The sequence below is a fragment of the Salvelinus fontinalis genome, chromosome 19 (assembly GCF_029448725.1).
Source record: "Salvelinus fontinalis isolate EN_2023a chromosome 19, ASM2944872v1, whole genome shotgun sequence".
Lineage (NCBI taxonomy): Eukaryota > Metazoa > Chordata > Actinopteri > Salmoniformes > Salmonidae > Salvelinus > Salvelinus fontinalis.
This window is the reverse complement of record NC_074683.1, coordinates 33,477,465-33,500,747: the sequence shown is the minus strand read 5'-3', so window position 1 is coordinate 33,500,747 and position 23,283 is coordinate 33,477,465. Positions and strand designations below refer to the sequence as shown.

Here is a 23,283-nt window from a genome sequence, read left to right as displayed (position 1 = left end):
TACCCTCAACTTCTTTAGCAAGGCAGTGGTCGTCTTGGAGGTGTGTTTGGGGTCGTTATCATGTTGGAATACTGCCCTGCGGCCCAGTCTCCGAAGGGAGGGGATCATGCTCTGCTTCAGTATGTCACAGTACATGTTGGCATTCATGGTTCCCTCAATGAACTGTAGCTCCCCAGTGCCGGCAGCACTCATGCAGCCCCAGACCATGACACTCCCACCACCATGCCTGACTGTAGGCAAGACACACTTGTCATTGTACTCCTCACCTGGTTGCCGCCATACACGCTTGACACCATATCTGAACCAAACAAGTTTATCTTGGTCTCATCAGACCACAGGACATGGTTCCAGTAATCCATGTCCTTAGTCTGCTTGTCTTCAGCAAACTGTTTGCGGGCTTTCTTGTGCATCATCTTTAGAAGAGGCTTCCTTCTGGGACGACAGCCATGCAGACCAATTTGATGCAGTATACGGCGTATGGTCTGAGCACTGACAGGCTGACCCCCCACCCCTTCAACCTCTGCAGCAATGCTGGCAGCACTCATTCGTCTATTTCCCAAAGACAACCTTTGGATATGACGCTGAGCACGTGCACTCAACTTCTTTGGTCGACCATGGCGAGGCCTGTTCTGAGTGGAACCTGTCCAGTTAAACCGCTGTATGGTCTTGGCCACCGTGCTGCAGCTCAGTTTCAGGGTCTTGGCAATCTTCTTATAGCCCAGGCCATCTTTATGTAGAGCAACAATTATTTTTTTCAGATCCTCAGAGTTCTTTGCCATGAGGTGCCATGTTGAACTTCCAGTGACCAGTCAGTATGAGGGAGTGAGAGAGCGATGACACCAAATTTAACACACCTGCTCCCCATTCACACCTGAGACCTTGTAACACTAACGAGTCACATGTCACCGGGGAGGGAAAATGACTCATTGGGCCCAATTTGGACATTTTCACTTAGGGGTGTACTCACTTTTGTTGCCAGCGGTTTAGACATTAATGGCTGTGTGTTGAGTTATTTTGAGGGGACAGCAAATTTACACTGTTATACAAGCTGTACACTCACTACTTTACGTTGTAGCAAAGTGTCATTTCTTCAGTGTTGTCACATGAAAAGATATACTAAAATATTTACAAAAATGTGAGGGGTGTACTCACTTTTGTGATATACTGTAGCAGACGTTCTGATTCTGAATATTCAGACATAGCAGACGTTCTGATTCTGAACATTCAGACATAGCAGACGTTCTGATTCTGAACATTCAGACATAGCAGACATTCTGATTCTGAACATTCAGACATAGCAGACATTCTGATTCTGAACATTCAGACATAGCAGACATTCTGATTCTGAACATTCAGACATAGCAGACATTCTGATTCTGAACATTGACATAGCAGACATTCTGATTCTGAACATTCAGACATAGCAGACGTTCTGATTCTGAACATTGACATAGCAGACATTCTGATTCTGAACATTCAGACATAGCAGACGTTCTGATTCTGAACATTGACATAGCAGACGTTCTGATTCTGAACATTCAGACATAGCAGACGTTCTGATTCTGAACATTCAGACATAGCAGACGTTCTGATTCTGAACATTCAGACATAGCAGACGTTCTGATTCTGAACATTCAGACATAGCAGACGTTCTGATTCTGAACATTCAGACATAGCAGACGTTCTGATTCTGAACATTCAGACATAGCAGACGTTCTGATTCTGAACATTCAGACATAGCAGACGTTCTGATTCTGAACATTCAGACATAGCAGACGTTCTGATTCTGAACATTCAGACATAGCAGACGTTCTGATTCTGAACATTCAGACATAGCAGACGTTCTGATTCTGAACATTCAGACATAGCAGACATTCTGATTGTGAACGTTCAGACATAGCAGACGTTCTGATTGTGAACGTTCAGACATAGCAGGCGTTCTGATTGTGAACGTTCGGACATAGCAGACGTTCTGATTCTGAACGTTCAGACATAGCAGACATTCTGATTGTGAACGTTCAGACATAGCAGACGTTCTGATTGTGAACGTTCAGACATAGCAGACGTTCTGATTGTGAACGTTCGGACATAGCAGACGTTCTGATTCTGAACGTTCAGACATAGCAGACATTCTGATTGTGAACGTTCAGACATAGCAGACGTTCTGATTCTGAACATTCAGACATAGCAGACGTTCTGATTCTGAACATTCAGACATAGCAGACGTTCTGATTCTGAACGTTCAGACATAGCAGACGTTCTGATTCTGAACGTTCAGACATAGCAGACATTTTGATTCTGAACATTCAGACATAGCAGGCGTTCTGATTCTGAACATTCAGACATAGCAGACGTTCTGATTCTGAACATTCAGACATAGCAGACATTCTCCGTCTGTACATTTCATTTTTGATGCTTTGCTGAAATATCATGGTTCCTTGCTCCACATTTTTAAATGTATTGAGGCTGTTAAAGAACGAGGTGCTTGTATAGAGTTAAAGTAAGATTTGAGATTTCCAGTCAAGGTTTTTTTTTCTCCTAAAGCTTTTATTATTTTCTCACAGCAACTTTACCGGAAAAGTCCTGGAATGACAATGTTGTGTGCCAAATTACCTCAAAACATTTCCAAAAACCGCTACAGAGACATCTCACCCTGTGAGTATCACATCACACTACAGTCTCCTACACACAGTTGTCTTCACTTTCTTAGTCTGTGTTAACCCACCATTTCACACACCTCTCCTCATTTCTCTCCCCTGTCTCTCCTTCTCTTTCGTTTTTAGATGATGCCACACGGGTCATTCTGAAAAGTACAGATGACTACATCAATGCAAATTACATCAACGTGAGTTGCTCTAACCTTCTCCCTCATCACATATGCTGTTCGCCTCAGTCCACCCACACTACCATGGACTCTTTGTTCAGCAGGCCTAAAATAGGCCTCTGTCGGCCAAGATGGAGGTGTAGTCTCCACTCCAAGGACTGGAAATGGACACATGCTCACATGCCCACACACTGTTGATGGTTAACAGCCCTACACACAGGTCTTATTCTCCTCCCTGTACTCTAGATGGAGATCCCAGCGTCCAGCCTGATCAACCGGTACATTGCGTGCCAGGGCCCGCTGCCCAACACATGCCCAGACTTCTGGCAGATGACCTGGGAGCAGAGCTCCTCCATGGTGGTCATGCTCACCACCCAGGTGGAGAGGGGACGGGTATGTACAGTAGGGTTAGACATGTACTGTATCCTCTCTGGGCCTCCAGGGAAAGGAGACAGGAGTTTTTCCTGAACAATGTAACCTAAGAAGGAAAAACTCCAGGCCCTAGTCATACACTCAATATAAACAGGAGTTTTTCTGGAGTAAAGAAACATTTAATTGATCCTGTTTTGTCTATCATGATGCCATACTAATCTGTGTCTGAGGCCTTATGTTGTTGCTCTGTGCCAACAGGTAAAGTGTCATCAGTACTGGCCCAACCCTGACAGCACTGCCACGTACGGCCGCTTCCAGCTGGCCTGTCTCACTGAGGAGGGTAATTCTGCCTTCCTGGTCCGAGACATGACCCTTACACACCTCGAGGTACATGACGCTCACCAGTCACTGTTGTGTTTCCCAATGGCCAGTGCTAATGCAATGACAACAATTTGGAAGTCAAAGTAAACTTAGCGAAATGGTGGATCACAGCTAAAGCCGCTTCAAAGCGTTACGAACACAGCATTGGAACTATCGCTTTAAACATTTAAAAGAGTTGCCATGGTGACTTGTGTGGGCTGTTCTTTTTTGGCCTCATGCGGTGCACGTACGTTGGATCATCATGTTGCCATGGGGACCAGCAGCTACAGCCATGAGGCTTCCAGTATTAACATGCAGCCTGTGTGTGTTACCATAGCGACACTGATAGATGATGTTGAAAGGGCACACAAACATCCCATAATAGCTTTGATTAACCTTGTTGGTCTGGCTGTGCTCCACCATTGTCAGTGAGGTGTATTGGTGGGGAATGTTAATAAAGGGGGGTGCAGAGCAGACAGTCCTTTTTTCCCCCTGTTGTCATAGCGACATTGCACTGACTGTACTGTTATGTTGTCATGGTGACAGAGCGAGGAGGTCCGGGAGTTGACCCAGATCCAGTACGTGGCCTGGCCGGACCATGGCGTCCCAGATGACTCCATGGACTTCCTGGACTTTGTCAGCCTGGTGCGAAGCAAACGAGCCGGCAAGGATGAGCCCATGGTGGTCCACTGCAGGTAGGGAACATAATGCATGACACACATCCTTGGATGTATAGCAAGAAATGGCCTATGTTTTCACTAAACAACTCATCACAGGATCCCTCGATCTGACCTCAGCCCTAGTGTCTCAACTACAGAGGCTACTCCTCTCCCTATTTGTGGAACTGTCTGAATGTTCTACTAGACTCCTACACACTGCTGTAGTACACAGCCCGGTGGAACTGTCTGAATGTTCTACTAGACTCCTACACGCTGCTGTAGTACACAGCCCAGTGGAACTGTCTGAATGTTCTACTAGACTCCTACACGCTGCTGTAGTACACAGCCCAGTGGAACTGTCTGAATGTTCTACTAGACTCCTACACACTGCTGTAGTACACAGCCCAGTGGAACTGTCTGAATGTTCTACTAGACTCCTACACACTGCTGTAGTACACAGCCCAGTGGAACTGTCTGAATGTTCTACTAGACTCCTACACACTGCTGTAGTACACAGCCCAGTGGAACTGTCTGAATGTTCTACTAGACTCCTACACACTGCTGTAGTACACAGCCCAGTGGAACTGTCTGAATGTTCTACTAGACTCCTACACACTGCTGTAGTACACAGCCCAGTGGAACTGTCTGAATGTTCTACTAGACTCCTACACACTGCTGTAGTACACAGCCCAGTGGAACTGTCTGAATGTTCTACTAGACTCCTACACACTGCTGTAGTACACAGCCCAGTGGAACTGTCTGAATGTTCTACTAGACTCCTACACACTGCTGTAGTACACAGCCCAGCAGCCCAGAACACTCCAGATAGAACACCTACACACCTTTTTAGAAATCCACGTCTCAGGCAGATAACTTGGCTAAAGTAAGACCTATCTGACTCAGCCAAAACATGTCTCAACAACACACTGGAATGTATTTAATGTATAGAGCCCAGGGATTGGGAGATTTCTGTATTCGAATCTGGACTAATTCCATAAATCGATCTTTATGTGTGTTGCTATACGCCAGAAAAATAATGATGCACTGATTTCACCCTCTAGAGTCTAAGCCACAGAGGGTTCTACTGAGCTAACATATGGAAGTGTTTTAAGATGGTACCATGGATCATTTAGTTATTTGATATTTTAGGACCCCTTCAGGTATACAAAAATATATTCATGTTTTTTTGTTGGATAAAACATTGAATTTGGCCTTACTTCTATTAGCCCATGTAAAAGCATTGAATAACAGATTCACTACATGGAACAACACAGTCCCCCAAAAAATCTAAAGGAAGTTTGTTTTGAAGTGTCTGTCCTATATTTGAGAAATATAAGAAAGATCAGGAAACTATTGTATTATTTTGACACATATTTAACCCCTCTTTCCGTAGAGTGGTGATAATAGTTTGTGGGACATACCGTTCGGACCCTACAGACGTTTTCTTGAGAAGACCGATTTTCTGGATGTCTCATGGGCTAACAAACACCACTAGCTCTGCCTCCTTTCGCTACAGATGTAGAAGGCCGATTTCGGAGGATACGGTGGATTGAGATGCAGCCCATGCAGATATCTAGTTTAAACAGACAGATATTTATGTGGATTGTTTTACAAAGCTTATTGGATTTCAGCAGGGCTGCGGAAATTGACTCAAGGGTTTTAAAAGGTAGAAATGATGTCATGAGTTCGTAGTGAAACTTCTTCCTACGCCCCTCCTTCCCTCCTCTCCTCCTCCTCTCCCCTTCTCTCCCGCTTGTGTGTCATCACTCAGCGCAGGGATTGGCCGAACGGGAGTTCTCATCACCATGGAGACAGCGTTGTGCCTGATGGAGTGCAGTCAGCCCATCTATCCATTAGACATAGTCAGAACCATGAGGGACCAGAGAGCCATGATGATTCAGACACCTGTAAGTCCTCCTTTCTTCTCTTTTTCCCCCTCTCTCTCTCTCTCTCTCTCTCTCTCTCTCTCTCTCTCTCTCTCTCTCTCTCTCTCTCTCTCTCTCGTTCTCTCTCGTTCTCTCTCGTTCTCTCTCGTTCTCTCTCGTTCTCTCTCGTTCTCTCTCGTTCTCTCTCTCTCTCTCTCGTTCTCTCTCTCTCTCTCGTTCTCTCTCTCGTTCTCTCGTTCTCTCTCTCGTTCTCTCTCTCTCTCTCTCGTTCTCTCTCTCTCTCTCTCGTTCTCTCTCTCTCTCGTTCTCTCGTTCTCTCACTTCCTTTCTAGTTCTCTCTCTCTCGTTCTCTCACTTCCTTTCTAGTTCTCTCTCTCTCTCGTTCTCTCACTTCCTTTCTAGTTCTCTCACTTCCTTTCCTCATTCTCTTTACCCCTTCTCTTTTCCTCCTCACGCTCTCTTCTTCCTCCTCCTTTTCTGGGCAGGCTCGCCTCTCACCTCCTCCAAGATGGCTCCCTTTAGCCTCTGAAGACAACCGAAACAATCTGTGTTAGTGTGTTAAGTAATAACAGATGGAGCACAGTGTAGAATAGAACAGTGTTACTAACTGAAAGGAGAGGGTCATCCTACTAGGAAGATGTTTTATTCATCCCTGTTGTATTGTCAGTGGTAGACCTTCCATTGTTACAGTCGACCAGTGATAATCTCTTGTGCCATGAGAATGCCATTGTCTCTCCAGATTCCCATTTTTAGGCTAGGTGTAGGATTTTCTTTTCGTACACTCGCTGGGTTCTCTGGTATTGAGTCTGGGCTACAGTATCAAAGTATTGGGACAGAGACACATTCTTTGTTGTTTTGACTCTGTACTTCAGCACTTTAGATTTGAAATGATACAATGAGGTTAAAGTGAGGACTGTCCCCTTTAATTTTTGGGGTATTTTCATTCATATCGGTGGGAACCGTTTAGAAACCACAGCACTTTTTGTACAACATCCACCCATTTTAGGGGAACAAATGTTTTGGAACAAATTCACATACATGTGTATTAAACAGGGTATGTGAGTGGAGTTGAGCGGTTTGAAATCCCTCTCATCGCCCATGGAGCGCTGCTTGCCCATGGAGCGGTGCTAGCCCAAGGAGCGGTGCTAGCCCATGGAGCGGTGCTAGCCCATGGAGCGGTGCTAGCCCAAGGAGCGGTGCTAGCCCATGGAGCGCTGCTTGCCCATGCAGCGGTGCTTGCCCAAGGAGCGGTGCTTGCCCATGGAGCGGTGCTAGCCCATGGAGCGGTGCTAGCCCAAGGAGCGGTGCTAGCCCATGGAGCGCTGCTTGCCCATGGAGCGCTGCTAGCCCAAGGAGCGGTGCTAGCCCATGGAGCGGTGCTAGCCCAAGGAGCGGTGCTAGCCCATGGAGCGGTGTTTGCCCATGGAGCGGTGCTTTCCCATGGAGCGGTGCTTGCCCATGGAGCGGTGCTAGCCCATGGAGCGGTGCTAGCCCATGGAGCGGTGCTAGCCCATGGAGCGGTGCTTGCCCATGGAGCGGTGCTTGCCCATGGAGCGGTGCTAGCCCATGGAGCGGTGCTAGCCCATGGAGCGGTGCTAGCCCATGGAGCGGTGCTAGCCCATGGAGCGGTGCTAGCCCATGGAGCGGTGCTTGCCCATGGAGCGGTGCTTGCCCATGGAGCGGTGCTTGCCCATGGAGCGGTGCTAGCCCATGGAGCGGTGCTTGCCCATGGAGCGGTGCTTGCCCATGGAGCGGTGCTAGCCCATGGAGCGGTGCTAGCCCATGGAGCGGTGCTTGCCCATGGAGCGGTGCTTGCCCATGGAGCGGTGCTTGCCCATGGAGCGGTGCTTGCCCATGGAGCGGTGCTTGCCCATGGAGCGGTGCTTGCCCACCGATGCTCCACGTTCCTTCCAAAATCACCCCATTCATTAAAATCACCATTTAATGGTGTGACTACCATTAAATGGTGACTACCTGGATTTTGTGACTACCTGGACCAACCATTTGCTTTTGAAGTATTGAAACCAAACCATATGATTTGAATGAAAAGTATTTTAATAAACAACAGGAAAAGGTGACTGAAGCGCTCATCGTTTCAAATAGGCTACATGTCATATCTTATAAACACTCTAAATAGGAGCCAGACAGGGAGCCTAAGTGAGCCTAAACAGGGAGCCTAAATGAATTATTTAGGCTATATTATTTAAATTATTTCAAGGCTATAGCCTACAAATAAATAAATTGTGAAGCATTTGCGAGTGCGACACACTATGCTGGTAGGGACATAAAGCACTCAGAATTTAAACAACATTTTGTTGTATTAAACCATTATAGTCTATAAATTGCACATATAGGCTGTGACTTACTTAGAATGAAATGCACATTAAACTAAAAATGCCTTATAAGGCTCCATCTACAGTGCCTTTGAATTCATTTTTAGAAACATGAGTTTAGCCAGAGTCTCATGCGATGGTACCCGGAGAGCAGGCCAGCACCAGAGAATACCCTCTCAGTGCTTGCAGAGCCACTGCGGATGCTGAACAACCTTTGGGCCACTCTTGCCAGACTGGGCAGGGATGTGTCGTTTTTTATATTATTTTTGTAATATTTTTTTCTGTCGGTATGCCTAAAGGGTTTTAGTTCAAACAACCCTATCAAAACGTAAAGGTTCTTGAAAGCGGTAATAGACCCCTTTCCAGAACACGACACACTGACGTCAGATGCACGCGACTCTTGGCTGCAGTCAGAAAGCCATCACCATCTGCACCCATTCAACATAGCCTAGATTTACGTTTTTATTTCTTCTAAACAAAATAACTTTTTGGGGTTCTCATATACTTACAATGATCTTTTTATTCTGGCTTGAACAGTCGCCAAGATTATATTTGGTTGTGATCTCTGCAAAATAACTATTTTGGATGCAGCATTTGTTAGCTAGAAGGCTAACGCTCATTGATATAGGCTGTAGCAAAAGCTAGCCAAAGAGCCATTTTACTGGTTGAAGTTCAAGTGTTTTCTAATTATAATGCAGTTGATTTGCGATGTTGACACAAACATTATATTAAGCAGGACATTCATACGAGCCTTAAAATCCAATTATAATCCAAAAGCAGTGTGAAATACACTCATAAGCAACATGTAAATAGAGTTTTTTTTTTGCTGGCATTCTATAAGAACAGAAAGACCCTGTGTTCTGCCACCAACTTGCGTGCATTTCTCTCATGCGTCAATGTTTGCAAACACAGGAAGGGGTCTATATGCCTATTGAGCCAAAATCAATGATGGCCTATTGTGTAAATATAATAGAACGAAAATGAACAAAACTTTTAAGAGATCAGATTTTTTGTTTATAAATACTTTGCTACAATGACACCCTTAGGTAGCTACCCTCCTCGTTCCTTTCTGTTAGCATGTACACATCATGCTTTCAGGATACCCGTCTTTTCAGATTCCACAATGATTCTTTAGTTGTGGACACTACATCACCGCACTCCCTCTCTTGCTCTTGGTCCTCCTCATCTTTGTAAGTCACCTTTATAAAAATATTTAACATACTCCATGACAGTATCTAAAGCAAGGGGCTATAGGGGCGGCAGGTAGCCTAGTGGTTAGAGCGTTGGACTAGTAACCGAACGGTTGCAAGATCGTATCCCTGAGCTGACAAGGTAAAAATCTGTCGTTCTGCCCCTGAACAAGGCAGTTAACCCACTGTTCCTAGGCCGTCATTGAAAATAAGAATTTGTCCTTAACTGATTTGCCTAGTTAAATAAAGATACAAAAATATATAAAAAATAGCAGCACACAAGTAGACTACATATGCATGCTGGGCCGGGCATGCCCTGAGCTTGTTAAGTGAGCGCTACTGGAGCGGGCGAGAAGGCCGACGCTCCAGCTTTTGGGAAATTCGCTCCAGTCAAATTGGGCAAGCTCCTCGCTCTGCTCCAGCTCCACTCACATACTCTGGTATTAAAGTAGTAAAAAGTGAATTATTTGGTTCCATATTCATAGCACGCAATGTCTACATCAATCATAATACTAATAATGATGATGTGAGAAAGTTAGAGGCATAAATATCATAACCCCCCCCCCCAAAAATGCTAACTCCCTTGTTATTGTTATGATGAGAGGTTAGCATGTCTTGGGGGTATGATATTTGTGCGTCTAACTTTCTCACTTTAGGCTGAGCTGTTTCTCATCAATACCCATGGTCTCTGGGTACTTCCCAAATGGCACCCTATTCCCTATATAGTGCACTCCTTTTGACCAGACCCAGCTATTGACCCTGGTCAAAAGTGGTGCACTATAAAGGGAATAGGGTGCCGTTTGGGATGCACACTCTCTTCTCAGTCTCTGAAGAACTTCACATGAGTACAATTTGGCCCCGTGCTCAGAACCAGGGTAGCGGGGGTAGAGATGCAGCTGCAGCGGTAATTTCATTAGAATATGCTGAGCTCTAATGAGGCTAGGACACCCTCAGGGTCCGGGAGAAATAGGTGGAAGATAATGGCACTAGGGGAAAAGAGTGGGCTACCTTTCTCCTGTCATGCACACTGAACTAAGTATGCGTGCGCGTGCACATGCATTCACACACACACACCCACCCACACAACACACCCTTTTCCTCGTACACAGACACACACTGACATAAACACATATGTACATACGCACAGACACATTCGCGGCACACACCACTGCATTACCCACCTCAGGGAAGTTTATTCACGCCTGGCTGCCTCTGTATCCCAATCACTGGCTGTCCTGGCTCCTTTGCTCATGCCTTGCCATTGGCTCTAATGTTGTTGACATTCTCTTCCTTCCCCCTCTTTCTTTCTCTCTTTCTCTTCTGTGTCCTCAGAGCCAGTACAAGTTTGTGTGTGAAGCCATATTAAGGGTCTACGAGGAAGGCCTGGTCAAACCCCTGAAGTCCACCCTTTACCAGAGAGAAGAAGAACGAGAAGAAGAAGAAAATGGAGGAGAAGCAGTAGGAGAGGAAGAAGAGGAGGAAGAGGATGTTAGCGTTAGTGCTAGTGTGACCAGTGTGACGAGTGAGACTAGCGCAACCAGCGATTGCCCTGAACCCTGACCCCTTTGACCTGACCTGGGTCAGCCCAGTGCCAGGGAGGAGGAGCCCTGGTTACCATGCTTACCGCCATGGGCCGAGGAGAGAACAAAGCACTGTTGCACTTTACGCCATCAAAAAAACTACAAACTGAAAGTTATGGACAAATGAATCCAGTTATGTTGAATAGGTACCATTAGGGTATTGTGTGTTCAGGTAAAAAAGACATTTAAAACATGGTGAAATTGCTGTAGTAGTGCCGTAAGTACAATGAATGGGCGGGGCTGTGAGAGGGAGTGTTTTTAAGAGTGATCGATAAGCCCCTCCAAATGAATCTGCCGCCTTTTCTTCTATGTCCCTCCGGTCCAACGAGAGACACCGTATTTTTTTCAAATAATATTTATTGTGTTTTAGTTTGTCAAACCCTGTCCATTGAACAAAGTGTATGTTAGAGTGAGTCTTAGCTTCAGGCATCCCAAATGAAATCATAGGTAGTAAAAGTTGTCATTCTTGACTTTTTAATGAAAAAAGTGGTTTAATTTATTATATATTTTAGCTTTTGTCAAATTCAGACACTACACATCAGAGCACTTTGTGTCTACCCCTAACTAACCTTGTGGCTGATGTGGCGCTATGCCTTGGTTTTTGCATAGAACAAACAAGGAGCCATTGACTGGCATTGATTGGCATGTTAAACTGTCCAGTTGGTCAACTTTTAGAGCTGTTTACTGTGTCAAGACAGGGGGAGGATCTACTCTAAGCAATTTGACAAAGTCCACAGCCACTAAGGGGAAGCTCGACCTTAAAACAATCTTTAAGTTCCGTTCCTCTCTGTCTTTGTTTGTGTGTCTGTCTCTAAAGAATGTAGAGAATACCAAGAGCATTCAACCAATAATGACTAGAAACCCACCTCCCCCCTTTTGATATATTTCAAATGGTAGTTAGAGTTTTTAAAACACATTCTTTTTTATTGGAGATGATAATCACTTAGAATGTTTTAGGTACAGATTACTGGGAATTTGTTGTACTTGTACCCAACACAGTTATGACATGTTTCACTCAAACATCTGACAACACGAGGTGTCCTTTTCACACTGGTTCAACTGTATTCACATTATCATCAGCTCTTGTATTGGAGTTATCAGCATGTTTAGTTTGAGCTACTCTCCTTCTCATGAAAGAGTCTGTTTCTTGCTTTGTTTGGTTACCTGGCTGCTGGCATCTTGGCACTGCAGGTAGTGCCACCCTCTCTGATGCGCTCTTCTGCACAACCAAACTGCTGTATGCCTGTATGTGTGTGGGGATGTGTATGAGTGTGAGAGAGTGCGGCACGCATGTGTATTTTTAGTGTGTGTGTGGGGGGGGGGGGGGGGGGGGGGGGGGTGAGAGAGTGCAGCACGCATGTGTATTTTTAGTGTGTGGGGGGGGGGGGGGGTGTATGGGTGAGAGAGTGCAGCACGCATGTGTATTTTTAGTGTGTGGGGGGGGGGTGAATGGGTGAGAGTGCAGCACGCATGTGTATTTTTAGTGTGTGGGGGGGGGGGGGGGTGTATGGGTGAGAGAGTGCAGCACGCATGTGTATTTTTAGTGTGTGGGGGGGGGGTGAATGGGTGAGAGAGTGCAGCACGCATGTGTATTTTTAGTGTGTGGGGGGGGGTGAATGGGTGAGAGAGTGCAGCACGCATGTGTATTTTTAGTGTGTGTGTGGGGGGGGGGGGGGGTGTATGGGTGAGAGAGTGCAGCACGCATGTGTATTTTTAGTGTGTGGGGGGGGGGTGAATGGGTGAGAGAGTGCAGCACGCATGTGTATTTTTAGTGTGTGTGTGGGGGGGGGGGTGTATGGGTGAGAGAGTGCGGCACGCATGAGTATTTTTAGCAGTTTCTGTTGTGTGTATGTATTATGCCCTGCCTCTGATGATGCTGTGTCTGTGTAATCATCAGCGAACCCCCTACCATTTCACCTTAACCTGGTCGTCATTTCTAGCTCAATATTGGATACCAGGGTTGAAGCCTGCTTTCTTGTAAACTAATTTGCCATAGTCCCATCTTCTTGACCTGCTGAAGAGACTGTGATGCATCTATAGCAGGTGTATTGTACATGAATACATTGTGACCTACGTGTCCATGCTGTAAGAAGCCCGTACAGTAAATTCTCCCTTTCAACCTGGCTCTCACGAGCCGCTATGGTGGGTCATCAGCCCGTTGTGTGGAATCCACAAAACCCTCATTTGATTCTTTTTTTATTTTCTGAAATGTTTGATCATACATGGAGCCCACTCACTCTTTTGCCTGAGAGTATTATGACGACGCATCAGAAAGACCAGACTACAGAGTCCCACATACAAGACTTGGGTTTCCAGAATCATCAAATGTTAATTATCATGAATGTCCAGCATTGAGATGTGTGTTGTGATAGCGTATTGGCGGTACTGTGGGGTTCTGTTTGGAAGCAAGAGTCAAGGGAAGTGGGGTAGGTATTGGAGGGTGGATGAGTTGTATTTTTGTAGAACTGAAACCACAGTTCTTGCTTCTTAAGAATGGACAGCACTTTGCAGATGACTGGGTAGCCATGCTCGCTACTGAGTATGTCAGAAACAGAAAGTGGTGTAGAATTTTTATTTATCATTGAATTTGTTTTTTAAGACACCTGTAGGGAACAAAAACTGCAAACTACACAGTGCCACTTGTTAATGTTGTGTAAATATACTAGACCATGTAAATACAATGTTGTGTGTATATATAAAAACATCTTTAAAATAAAAGGGAAAATGACTTGTGAGTTCAAATGTTTTTATATAGAGCACAGGTGTCAAACTCATTCCACGGGGGGCCGAGTGTCTGCGGGTTTTCGCTCCTCCCTTGTACTTGATTGATGAATTAACATCACTAATTAGTTAGGAACTCCCCACACCTGGTTGTCTAGGGCTTTATTGAAAGGAAAAAACAAAAACCTGCAGACACTAGGCCCTCCGTGGAATGAGTTTGACACCCCTGATATAGAGAATGCCAAACTTGTGTTTTAAAAATCAAAGAGAAATTGAGATCTTCAACTGCAACTGTACATGAATTAATGACGTTGCTTTTCCACACTGCAACGGTGAGGTCAATGCAATGTTTTGATAGTAGATTGATGTTATGTTTACTTAACTATACGTAACTGTATTCCAAATCCTACATTTCAGAAGTGTGACTGATGCATCGATTATTTAAATAGTAGCATAAATGTAAAAAGCCTAAAATAATAGCATTTCTACTTGTAGGTGATCAACCTCCCACGTTCCAATAGCCTGAATTAGACATATTTCACTGTTTGCTTTGAGTCAACTTTTAAGTTAAGCGTCGAGCATGTTGGAATGGAGTGCACATGTACAGTCTGGATATCCATGGCAGGGCATATGATGACACATTCATGAAGATCACACTGAAGCCATTTTTATTTTATTTCATCTTTATTTAACCAGGTAGGCTAGTTGAGAACAAGTTCTCATTTGCAACTGCGACCTGGCCAAGATAAAGCAAAGCAGTTCGACACATACAGCAATACAGAGTTACACATGGAATAAACAAACATACAATCAATAATACAGTAGAAAAATCTATATAGAGCATGTGCAAATGAGATGGGATAAGAGGGGTAAGGCAATAAATAGGCCATCAACATGGTCAGTAAGTGGCGCTGTTGCTAAATGGAGAGGAATCATACAGTAGATCAATGGAGAGAGAGAGAGGAATCATACAGTAGATATTTGGTCTTTTTGAAAAAAGAAAAAAAAAGTTTTACACTGACATGATGCAGTTTAAAAACATTGAGATTGAGGAATAATCTGTTACTGAATGCACTGACTTCCTATATGAAATTATCTACCGGTATGCCCAGATTTCGACGGGGCCGCATTGAAGAAGTTGAAAAGCTTCAAGTTCCTTGGCATACACATCACTGACAATCTGAAATGGTCCACTCACACAGACAGTGTGGTGAAGAAGGCACAACAGGGCCTCTTCAACCTCAGGAGGCTGAATAAATTTGGCTTGGCCCCTTAGACCCTCACAAACGTTTATAGATGCACCATTGAGAGCATCCTGTTGGGCTGTATCACCACCTGGTACAACAACTGCACCGCCTGCAACCGCAGGGCTCTCCAGAGGGTGGTGCAGTCTGCGGTCTTCCCAACGCATCACCGGGAGCACACTGCCTGTCCTCCAGGACATCTACAGCAGCTGCTGTCACAGGAAGGCCAACAAGATGGAGATCAACCACCCGAGCCACGGCCTGTTCACCACGCTACCATCCAGAAGGTGAGGTCAGTACAGTTGCATCAAAGCTGGGACCGAGACAGAAGCTGTTTTTCAATCTCAAGGCCATCAGACTTTTAAATAGTCACGACGAGCTGACCTCCGCCCAGTACCCACGATGCGCTTACCACCTGGTTACTCAACCCTTCACCTTAGAGGCTGCTGCCTATGTACATAGACATGGAACACTGGTCACGTTAATTATGTCTACATACTGTTCCACCCACTTCATATGTATGTACTGTATTCTAGTGTGTGAATAACCTGTCTATATAAGGTCCCTCAGTTGACAGTGCATGTAAGAGCAAAAATCAAGCCATGTGGTCAAATGAATTGCCCGTTGAACACCGAGACAAGATTGTGTCGAGGCACAGATTTGGGGAATGGTAGCAAAACATTTCTGCAGCACTGAAGGTCCCAAAGAACACAGTGGCCTCCATCATTCTTAAATGGAAGAAGTTTGGAACCACCAAGACTCTTCCTAGAGCTGGCCACACGGCCAAACTGAGCCGTGGGAGGTGACCAAGAACCCGATGGTCACTCTGACAGAGCTCCAGAGTTCCTCTGTGGAGATGGGAGAACCTTCCAGAAGGGCAATCATCTCTGCAGCACTCCACCAATCAGGCCTTTATGGTAGTGGCCAGACGGAAGCCACTCCTCGGTAAAAGGCACATGAAAGCCCGCTTGGAGTTTGCCAAAAGGCACCTAAAGGACTCAAAACATGGGAAACAAGATTGAACTCTTTGGCCTGAATGCCAAGTGTCATGGCTGCAGGAAACCTGGCACCATTCCTTTGGTGAAGCACGGTGGTGGCAGCATCATGCTGTGGGGATTCTTTTCAGCAGCAGGGTCTGGGAGACTAGTCAGGTTTGATGGAAAGAAGAACGGAGCAAAGTACAGAGATCCTTGATGAAAACCTGCTCCAGAGTGCTCAGGACCTCAGACTGGGGCGACGGTTCACCATCCAACAGGACAACAACCCTAAGCACACAGCCAAGACAATGCAGGAGTGACTTCGGGACATGTCTGAATGTCCTTCAGTGGCCCAGGGAGAGCCTGGACTTGAACCCGATCAAACATCTCTGGAGAGACCTGAAACCTAAAAATAGCTGTGCAGCAACGCTCCCAGTCCAACCTGACAAAGCTTGAGAGGATCTGCAGAGAAGAATGGGAGAAACTTGGTCATTATGGGCTAGTGTGTGTTGATCGATGAGGAAAAGTTTAGAATAGGGCTGTAATGTAACAATGTGGAAAGTCAAGGGGTCTGAATACTTCCCGAATGCCGTGTATATGTATATATTATACTTTGGTCTCCGACGACGTAATTTTTCTTAATTCTGTTCTTTTGATTTTTTTAGATTCGTCTTTATTGTCTATTGTTATATTACTGCTGCAATAAGGTCTACTAACGTAAATATGTGTATGCGACCAATACAATTTTATTTGATGCATGATAAAATGGGCATAATCTGAAACAACACCATATGATAATGTGAAGTTGGCAGGACGTATTTGTTTTACTATTTCATTTTCACGATTATAGAAACACCCAAGTGCCCCTTTAAATGTAAATCGCAGTTTTGTTAGGGATTTATTTCGACGTCATTTCCTGAGGGGAATTTTTGCCTCCCACTTTTCTTGGGACTTGTGAAAATTGTCGCGTTGGAGTGTCGAGTAGGAATTGTAACGCTAGTAAGACTACCTGTCAACCATGGACACGTATTAGTTTTATTTTGTGAAGGTGGAACAGGCAAGTGGATTGGTTCTTATTTTAGATATCGGCAAGTATTTTGTAAGTATTGCTATAGTATAGGACTTTCGGATCTACAAGTGGCCATCGGCGACATCAGCAAGTGTGAATGTCGGACTTCTTTCATCTGTTACTTCAGCATCCTCACAATAGGTAACGGTAACCTGTTAGCTTGTTAAACCTGTTGCTCTCGTTCATGATTGGTTTGTCTTTGGGACAGACTCACGATGTTTTGTCCCAAAACTAGGCTAGTAACGTTATACGGTATTTATTGGGGCAAAGCTTTCTAGTTAGCTAACTTACTGTAGTGAGCTAGATAACGTTAGTTAGTTAGCCAGCCAACTAGCTAACTAATAATAGGTAACGTTAGTCCATAACATTTATGTAAAATTGTCACCTTTTCAGCCTCAATGGATGTAGTTATGTAATGTCGAATAACCTGCATATTGCTAACAGTAGCTAAGTTAGTGTTAACACAGCAAGTGTTTCTTCATTGCCAAGCCATTTGGAGCAACAACAAAACTATTTGTGGGGAGTCTACATCACATTGTACAAAAGTAATAGGCCGAGAAGAGAACTTAGTTGCTGTGATTCACACAATTTTGAATTGCATACTATATTTTGATGTGTTCCTCCTTAGACGTATACTGATGTGGCTTCTGTCACAGTACAGTATTTAACAGATTGAACAAAAAATAGCTATTTTGTACTTTAGTGTGTGTACAGTTGAAGTCGGAAGTTTACATATACATTTAAACTCAGTTTTTCACAATTCCTGACATTTAATCCTTGTAAAACTTCTCTGTTTTAGGTCAGTTAGGATCACCACTTTATTTTAAGAATGTGAAATGTCAAAAATAGTAGAGAATTATTTATTACAGCTTTAATTTCTTTCATCACATTCCCAGTGGGTCAGAAGTTTACCTACACTCAATTAGTATTTCGTACTATTGCCTTTGTTTAACTTGGGACAAAAGTTTTGCATAGCAATCCACAAGCTTCCCACAATAAGTTGGGTGAATTTTGGCCCATTCCTCCTGACAGAGCTGGTGTAACTGAGTCAAGTTTGTGGGCCTCCTTGCTCACACACACTTTTTCAGTTCTGCCCACAAATGTTCTATAGGATTGAGGTCAGGGCTTTGTGATGGCCACTCCAATACCTTGCCTTTGTTGTCCTTAAGCCATTTTGCCACAACTTTGGAAGTATGCTTGGTGTCATTGTCCATTTGGAGGACACATTTGCGACCAAGCTTTAACTTCCTGACTGATGTTGCTTCAATATATCCACATTTTTTTTTGCTTTTCTGGGATTGATTTGCAATTTTCGCACAAAAGTACGTTCATCTCAAGTAGACAGAACGCGTCTCCTTCCTGAGCGGTATGCCGGTTCCATGGTCCAATGGTGTTTATACTTGCGTACTATTGGCGTTTGGAAATTGCTCCCAAGGATGAACCAGACTTGTGGATGTCTACAATTTTTGGGGGGGAGGTCTTGGCTGATTTCTTTAGATTTTCCCATGATGTCAAGCAAAAAGGCACTGAGTTTGAAGGTAGGCCTTGAAATACATCCACGGGTGCACCTCCAATTGACTCAAATGATGTCAATTAGCCTATCAGAAGCTTCTAAAGCCATGACATCGTTTTCTGGAATTTTCCAAGCTGTTTAAAAGCACAGTCAACTTAGTGTATGTAAACTTCTGACCCACTTGAATTTTGATATAGTGAAATAATCTGTATGTAAACAATTGTTGAAAAACTTACTTGTCATTGCCAAAGTAGATGTCATAACCGACTTGCCAAACTATAGTTTGTTAACAAGGAATGTGTGGAGTGGTTGAAAAATTTACTTTTAATGACTCCAATGTAAGTGTTTGTAAACCTCTGACTTCAACTGTATACTTGTGATATCACTTTTCAACGGGAAAAGTTCAAACAAAGCTGTAGTCCATCTTTAACATCACGATCTGATTGAGGAACTCAACCGATTGTATTATTTATTCCTTCCTCTCGCATGTGCAGGTAGTGTTCACCAGTCCCCACCATGCTGAGTTTCCTCCGCCGGACGCTGGGCCGGCAGTCCATCCGTAAGCATGCTGACAAGGCCCGGTTGAGAGAGGCCCAGCGGGCCACTACACACATCCCTGCTGCCGGGGACTCCAAGTCTGTCATCACCTGCTGTGTGTCAATGCTGGATGGCACAGATGTCAGTGTGGACCTGCCGGTGAGACTTTACACACAACACAAAGATTCTGAATCTCTAACCTGTTGTTTGAGTTTTAACCGATGTCAAGGCACACCCCGTGAGAAAGTAAAAGAGTGAATTATTGGTACAGGGCTTTCAAAAGGTATTTGAAATGGAAGGAGGACAGAGCAGCAGAGTAGACCCATGTTTTTGGTCATGCCAGGTACCCTGAGGCTGATGCTCTCTGTGTGCCATTGGTGCTGGTTTGAGTCCATTCCCATGCATAAGGCTCTGCTGTATAGTACTTAGTGACCAGCTCCTTCCATTGCTCTGAGATCCTGCTCATGTTGTGCGCCTGTACTCAGGGTGAGGTGGAGAAGATGGTAGCTACTAGCTTGTTGCCCTCGTCTCAGTGTGCTGTTACTGAGAGAGTTCCTCTCCGGTCTTGGCATGAGACCTGCATGCCAGTGTGTGTATCTGTATAGGACTGTGTGTTGTTGTGAATGCTGTTGATCACTGGTAATTCATTCCATGATCCCTCTACAGCACACCTGGTCACATGATCCACTAGGTCTGAGCGATATATCAAATTCATTTGTATGTATGTTTTTGCGCCATATTCCATATGCCTGTATTGCAAGTATTTTTGTTATTTTAATTGTTATGAGTGTTTGTCTCATGTTGTCTTTTTGGACTTTGGTCTCCTTCGCTCCTGTGCTGCTTCCCATTTGCACCAGAGATCTGAATATAATGACGAGATGCTCATGTCTCCACCCTGACAATGGGAGTTGCTGTCCCAAAGGTGGAATGCAGGCGATAAGCTTAGGTAAAAAATAAGCCTATAGAAACGCATTGGGCTTATTTTGGATAGATTTTGCGGAGAGTGAAACCTCTCACTTCACCATGTACGCCAGCAGCGTTTTAGCCAAAGACTTATACTAGCTGTCTAGTCTGTGTTTTTATAAATGTGCAATAAGCTTAAAACACAATTTTTATATAAGGAATTAGCAACTCGTTCTCATTCTGAGAAATAAGGTAGGCCGCTTGATTTCAACATGTGAACAAAGTGGACAGGCTAGCATGATGTTCAAACAGTTGGAGACGGACAGAAGGGTGTGTTCATAATTAAACTGTTCTGCCTTGTTTTCTAGAATATAGATCCAAGTTGACCTAACTTGAAATATAAAGATTAGATGGCTACTCACTAGAATTTGTGCTTGAGACATTGTTTGAGACCTGTGTTCATTTTCTATAATGCCTGCTATAGGAAGTTGGTCATTATTAGTGAATGTGCGGTATATGCCTGAGTATGGTTACATTTTTAACAAAAAGGGCATTTTCATAGACTACCTTGAAAACCAGATAAGTGATTATTGCAAAAAAACAGGTTAAACTATTTTGATAATAAAATTATTTTCTAAGTGGGGCTTATATTTATCCACATTCTTTACGTTACAGCCTTAGTCAAATGTCCATTGGTCATGTTTCTTGGCCCAAGCAAGTCTCTTCTTGTTATTGGTGTCTTTTAGTAGTGGTTTCTTTGTAGCAATTCGACCATGAAGGCCTGCATCACACAGTCTCCTCTGAACAGTTGATGTTGAGATGTGTCTGTTATTTGAACTCTGAAGCATTTAGTTGGGCTGCAATTTCTGAGGCTGGTAACTTTTAATGAACTTATCCTCTGCAACAGAGGTAACTCTGGGTCTTCCTTTCCTGTGGTGGTCCTCATGATAGCCAGTTTCATCATAGTGCTTGATGGTTTTTGCGACTGCACTTGAAGAAATGTTTTGGATTGACTGACCTTCATGCCTTAACCTCACTAGGGTATGTGGGACGGTAGCGTCCCACCTCGTCAACAGCCAGTGAAACTGCAGGGCGCCAAATTCAAAACAACAGAAATCCCATAATTAAAATTCCTCAAACATACATGTATTTTACACCATTTTAAAGATACACTTGTTGTAAATCCAGCCACAGTGTTCGATTTTCAAAAAGGCTTTACAACGAAAGCAAACCAAACGATTATGTTAGGTCAGAGCCAAGTCACAGAAAAACACAGCCATTTTTTCTAGCCAAAGAGAGGAGTCACAAAAAGCAGAAATATAGATAAAATTAATCACTAACCTTTTGATCTTCATCAGATGACACTCATAGGACTTCATGTTACACAATGTAACGGATGTGAAATGGCTAGCTAGTTAGCGGTGGTGCGCGCTAATAGCGTTTCAATCAGTTACGTCACTCGCTTTGAGACCTTGAAGTAGTGTTTCCCTTGCTCTGCAAGAGCCGTGGCCTTTGTGGAGCGATGGGTAACGATGCTTCGTGGGTGACTGTTGTTGATGTGTGCAGAGGGTCCCTGGTTCGCGCCCGGGGCGAGGGGACGGACGTAAAGTTAAACTGTTACAACAATACATGTATGTTTTGTTCGGTAAAGTTCATATTTATATCCAAAAATCTGAGTGTACATTGGCGCATTATGTTCAGTAGTTCCAAAACATCCGGTGATTTTGCAGAGAGCCACATCAATTTACAGATATACTCATAATAAACATTGATAAAAGATACAACTGTTATGCATGGAATTTTAGATCCACTTCTCCTTAATGCAACCGCTGTCAAAAAAAAAAAAAGAAAAAAAAAAACTTTACGGAAAAAGCAAACCACGCATAATAAAATAATTCTATGCAATACGGCGCTCAGGTGACAAATCAAGCCAAACAGATATCCGCCATGTTGGAGTCAACAGAAGTCTGAAATAGCATTATAAATATTCACTTACCTTTGATGATCTTCATCAGAATGCACTCCCAGGAATCCCAGTTCCACAATAAATGTTTGTTTTGTTCGATAATGTCCATCATTTATGTCCAAATACCTCCTTGTTGTTCGCGCGCTCAGTACACAATCCAAACTCACGACGCGCGTGCAAGTCCAGTGGAAAGTATGGACGAAAAGTCCAAAGTTATATTACAGTCCGTAGAAACATGTCAAACGATGTACAGAATCAATCTTTAGGATGTTTTTAACATAAATCTTCTATAATGTTCCAACCGGAGAATTCCTTTGTCTGTAGAATTGCAATGGAACAGAGTTCGCTCTCTCGTGAACGCGCGAGACTGAGCTCGTGGCTGTCTGGCAGACCTATGACTCATTCCCCTCTCATTCGCCCCCACTTCACAGTAGAAGCATCAAACAAGGTTCTAAAGACTGTTGACATCTAGTGGAAGCCTTAGAAAGTGCAATTTGACCCCATAGACAATGTGTATTCGATAGGCCAAGAGTTGAAAAACTACAAACCTCAGATTTCACACTTCCTGGTTGGATTTTTTCTCAGGTTCTTGCCTGCCATATGAGTTCTGTTATACTCACAGACATCATTCAAACAGTTTTAGAAACTTCAGAGTGTTTTCTATCCAAATCTACTAATAATATGCATATTCTATCTTTTATGGCTGAGTAGCAGGCAGTTTAATTTTGGCACGCTTTCATCCAAAATTCCCAATGCTGCCTTCATGTTTTAAAGTAATGATGGACCGTCGTTTCTCTTTGCTTATTTGAGCTGTTCTTGCCATAATATGGACTTGGTCTTTTACTAAATAGGGCTCTCTTCTGTGTACCACCCTTACCTTGTCACAACACAACTGATTGGCTCAAATCTATTAAGAAGGAAAACATTCCACAAATTAACTTTTAACAAGGCACACCTGTTAATTGAAATGCATACTAGGTTACTACCTCATGAAGCTGGTTGAGAGAATGCCAAGAGTGTGCAAAGCTGTCATCAAAGGGTGGCTACTTAGAAGAATATAAAATATAAAATGTATTTTGATTTAAAACTTTCTTTAGTTACTACATGATTCCATATGTGTTATTTCATAGTTTTGATGTCTTCACTATT

The 23,283-nt window shown here is 43.8% G+C and overlaps 2 protein-coding genes across 7 annotated transcripts in view; both read left to right on the top strand.

The window, feature by feature from the left end:
• The window catches only part of LOC129816638 (tyrosine-protein phosphatase non-receptor type 4-like), a 111,968-nt gene extending 100,582 nt beyond the window's left edge, over nt 1–11,386 (top strand). For both annotated transcript variants that reach the window (XM_055871368.1, XM_055871370.1), the window contains exons 21-27: nt 2,565–2,655; nt 2,784–2,845; nt 3,071–3,217; nt 3,455–3,583; nt 4,103–4,251; nt 5,987–6,122; nt 10,957–11,386. In XM_055871368.1, the coding sequence (XP_055727343.1) occupies nt 2,565–2,655; nt 2,784–2,845; nt 3,071–3,217; nt 3,455–3,583; nt 4,103–4,251; nt 5,987–6,122; nt 10,957–11,184 (942 nt within the window). In that variant the 3' untranslated portion in view covers nt 11,185–11,386. The remainder of the gene's footprint in view (nt 1–2,564; nt 2,656–2,783; nt 2,846–3,070; nt 3,218–3,454; nt 3,584–4,102; nt 4,252–5,986; nt 6,123–10,956) is intronic.
• A 5,677-nt stretch (nt 11,387–17,063) lies between these two features.
• The window catches only part of LOC129816639 (band 4.1-like protein 5), a 50,901-nt gene continuing 44,681 nt past the window's right edge, over nt 17,064–23,283 (top strand). For all 5 annotated transcript variants that reach the window (XM_055871372.1, XM_055871373.1, XM_055871371.1 and 2 more), the window contains exons 1-2: nt 17,064–17,356; nt 19,223–19,424. In XM_055871372.1, the coding sequence (XP_055727347.1) occupies nt 19,245–19,424 (180 nt within the window). In that variant the 5' untranslated portion in view covers nt 17,064–17,356; nt 19,223–19,244. The remainder of the gene's footprint in view (nt 17,357–19,222; nt 19,425–23,283) is intronic.